This window comes from Pelophylax lessonae, assembly GCF_965119305.1.
Source record: "Pelophylax lessonae genome assembly, chromosome: 5".
Lineage (NCBI taxonomy): Eukaryota > Metazoa > Chordata > Amphibia > Anura > Ranidae > Pelophylax > Pelophylax lessonae.
This window is the reverse complement of record NC_138772.1, coordinates 255696324-255699460: the sequence shown is the minus strand read 5'-3', so window position 1 is coordinate 255699460 and position 3137 is coordinate 255696324. Positions and strand designations below refer to the sequence as shown.

General features: G+C 42.4%; 1 protein-coding gene across 1 annotated transcript; it reads right to left on the bottom strand.

Moving 5' to 3' along the window:
• Positions 1-535: 535 nt before the first annotated feature.
• LOC309556480 (tigger transposable element-derived protein 1-like) lies at positions 536-2898 on the bottom strand (the record flags this gene model as incomplete). The annotated part of the gene is made up of 2 exons (XM_082258936.1): positions 2800-2898; positions 536-2688 (listed from the first exon to the last, which is right to left on the bottom strand). Exon 2 carries the CDS (start codon positions 2654-2656, stop codon positions 536-538), a length of 2121 nt encoding a protein of 706 aa, XP_082115062.1. The 5' UTR covers positions 2657-2688; positions 2800-2898.
• Between the last annotated feature and the right edge of the window lie 239 nt (positions 2899-3137).

Genomic DNA, 3137 nt, shown 5'->3' with positions numbered 1-3137 from the left:
ATTATTTCTTTTTATGAGGAAGTGAGTAAAACCTTGGACAGAAGAGGGGCTGTGGACTTGGTATACTTGGATTTTGCAAAAGTGTTTGCCATAGTTCCCCACACATGGTTAATGTAAAATGTAAAGTCTACAGGCTTGGAAAAATCGGTTTGTAATGGATATAAAACTGGCTAAAATACTGAATTCAGAGAGTAGTGGTTAATGATTCATACTCTCAATGGCCTAAGGTTATCAGTGGTGTACCCCTAGGTTCAGTGTTGGGAGCCTTACTTTTTAATATACAGGCATACCCCACTTTTAAGTACGCAATGGGACCGGAGCATGTATGTAAAACGAAAATGTACTTAAAGTGAAGCAATACCTTTTTTTCACTTCTCAATGCATGTACTACATTCCAATAGTCATTTAGAGGCATAACTGATATAAATAATGCATTGATAACTAAAATAAACATAATACAGTACAGTATTAAAAAAAAAATTGTAAGCTTACCCCATCTTGATTGTTGTCGCAAGGCCAGAGAAGCTGAGAGAGTTTAATGTAGTAGGAATGATGAAGGCATACAGGTATCTTCTGTTTCACAAGCCAAGTCTTCAAAGGCGAGACGCTTTCTTGCTGGTGAATTGGGTCTACAAGTAGAAGTAGCAATCAGAGTAGGAGCAGCTGGAAATGGACTGGAAGGCATACAGGTATCTTCTGTTTCACAAGTCAAGTCTTCAAAGGCGAGACGCTTTCTTGCTGGAGAATTGGGTGTACTACAAATAGCAATCAGTGTAGGAGCAGGACTTGATGATGATGTCGGAGCTGAAAATGGACTGGCAGGCATACAAGAATTTTCTGTTTCACAAGTCAAGTCTTCAAAGGCGAGATACTGTCTTGCTGGCAAAGTGGGTGTATTACAAAGATCAATCAGAGTAGAAGCAGGGCTTGATGGGGATGTCAGAGGTGAAAATGGACTGTCCGTTGATGATGATCTAGGATCAAAATGACTGTCAGTCAATGTGGATGATGTGCGTGCTGATGGACTTTTAGGAAAGTAACTGTCTATGGAGGTTTGAAGTGTTGCTCTCTTCTTTTCCCTGTAGATTTCTTTGTAGCAGGCATAAGCCCCTGAAATGTTAGCATTGACTTTGGAACTTCTTTCAAAATCCCTATCATGCTTTTCAAAAAGAGCCATGGCGCTATCAAGATGACGAAAAGCTTCAAAGAGAATTTTTGTAGTTAAGCCTTCAGGCTGTTCAATGATCTCAACCTCATCCTGCACATCTTCTTCTCTCTCCTCTTCAAGTTCTAGAAGATCTTCATTGCTGAGGGGCTCAGTGTGGGATGCAAGCAGTTCAGCAACATCTTCTGGCTCCACTTCCAGCTCTAACTGCCTTGCCATCTCTACAATATTTTCAGTAACATTAGCTACATGTTCTTCAAAGCCTTCAGAATCATCAACTAACTGTGGGCATAATTTTTTCCAGGCCCTTTTCATTGTGGTTTCCTTTATGTCATTCCAAGCATCTCTTACAGTTTTAATGCAATCCAAGATGTTAAAACTTTTCCAGAATTTGGATAGAACTTCTTTACCATCACCTTCTTCTTTGTCTATTGCTGCAACACACTTGCTGAATGTTCTTTTCAAGTAGTTCAACTTGAAGGCGGCTATGACACATTGATCCATTGGCTGTAGTAGTGAGGTGGTATTTGGTGGTAGGAATTGCACTCGAATGTTAGGGTTCAGCTCATCTAGCGTTCGAGGGTGTCCAGGGGCATTATCAACAAGCAGCAAAATGTGGAAAGGGACACCGTTGTCCTTGCAATAGGCTTTCACCTCTGGAACAAAGCAGGTGTCAAACCAATCTTCAAAAAGGGTTGCAGTTACCCATGCTTTTTTGTTAGCTCTCCAGTGCACTGGAAGTCTAGTTTTAACGTAGTTCTTCAAAGCTCTCGGATTTTCCCATCGGTAAATTAGCAAAGGCTTTAGCTTTAAGGTACCAGAAGCATTGCCACCTAACAGAAGGGTTATTCTATCTTTAGCTGGCTTGTAGCCTGGCATTGATTTTTCCTGTCTTGCGATGAAGGTTCTTGCAGGCATCTTCTTCCAAAATAGCCCAGTCTCATCCACATTAAAAATTTGATCCATGGAGTAGCCTCCGTCTTCAATAATTTTGGCCAATTCTGTTGGATAGCTTTCTGCAGCCTCAGTATCTGCAGCAGCTGCCTCTCCTTGTATTTTAATGTTATGTAGGTTAGACCTTTTCTTGAACCTATCAAACCATCCACGGCTTGCAAAAAATTCTGCATCCTTTGCTGCCTCACCTTTCTTAGCCTTCAAGTCATTGAATAGGCTTAAGGCTTTACTTTGTATAATTGCCTGGTTTACAGGAACATGACGTGTAGTCTGATTTTCTATCCAAAGTGTTAAGAGTCTCTCCATGTCTGCAACAATGCTATCTCTTTTTCGAATTGTTGTTGCGTTAACGGGTGTAGCACTCTTAATTTCTGCAAGAATTTTTTCTCTGTTTTTCATGATGGTGTTAACTGTAGTCCGAGTGAAGCCTAGCCTTCGGCCTATTTCAGCTTGAGGTACACCTTCATCATACAATTTAATAATTTTAGCCTTCATATCCAAGGTAATAGATTGACGTTTTTTTTTTGTATCTGTCATTATTGATGTACAGTGCTGTACACGAAAAGTACCTGTAACAATCAAAAGAACAGTGGATACAGGTGTTACCAAAAAAAAATACACAGTACAGGTAACGTACGAGTACAGTACATTTGCTCTAATGTTTACAGCAGTGCAATTACCTGTATGTTGGCAGGTTTTTGGGTGAACGGTGGGCAGTCGGCAACCGTGGGATGGCTGGCAGGCAACTCTGAGCTGGCTGTGGGCTGGCAACTATGGGCTGGTGGTAACTCTTGGCCTGGCTGGCGGTAACTCTTGGCCTGGCTGGCGGTAACTCTTGGCTTGGCTGGCGGTAACTCTTGGCTTGGCTGGCGGTAACTCTTGGCTTGGCTGGCGGTAACACTTGGCTTGGATGGCAGTAACTCTTGGCCTAGCTGGCGGTAACTGGGGCCTGGCTGGCGGTAACTCTTGGCCTGGCTGGCGGTAACTCTTGGCCTGGCTGGCGGTAACTCTTGGCTTG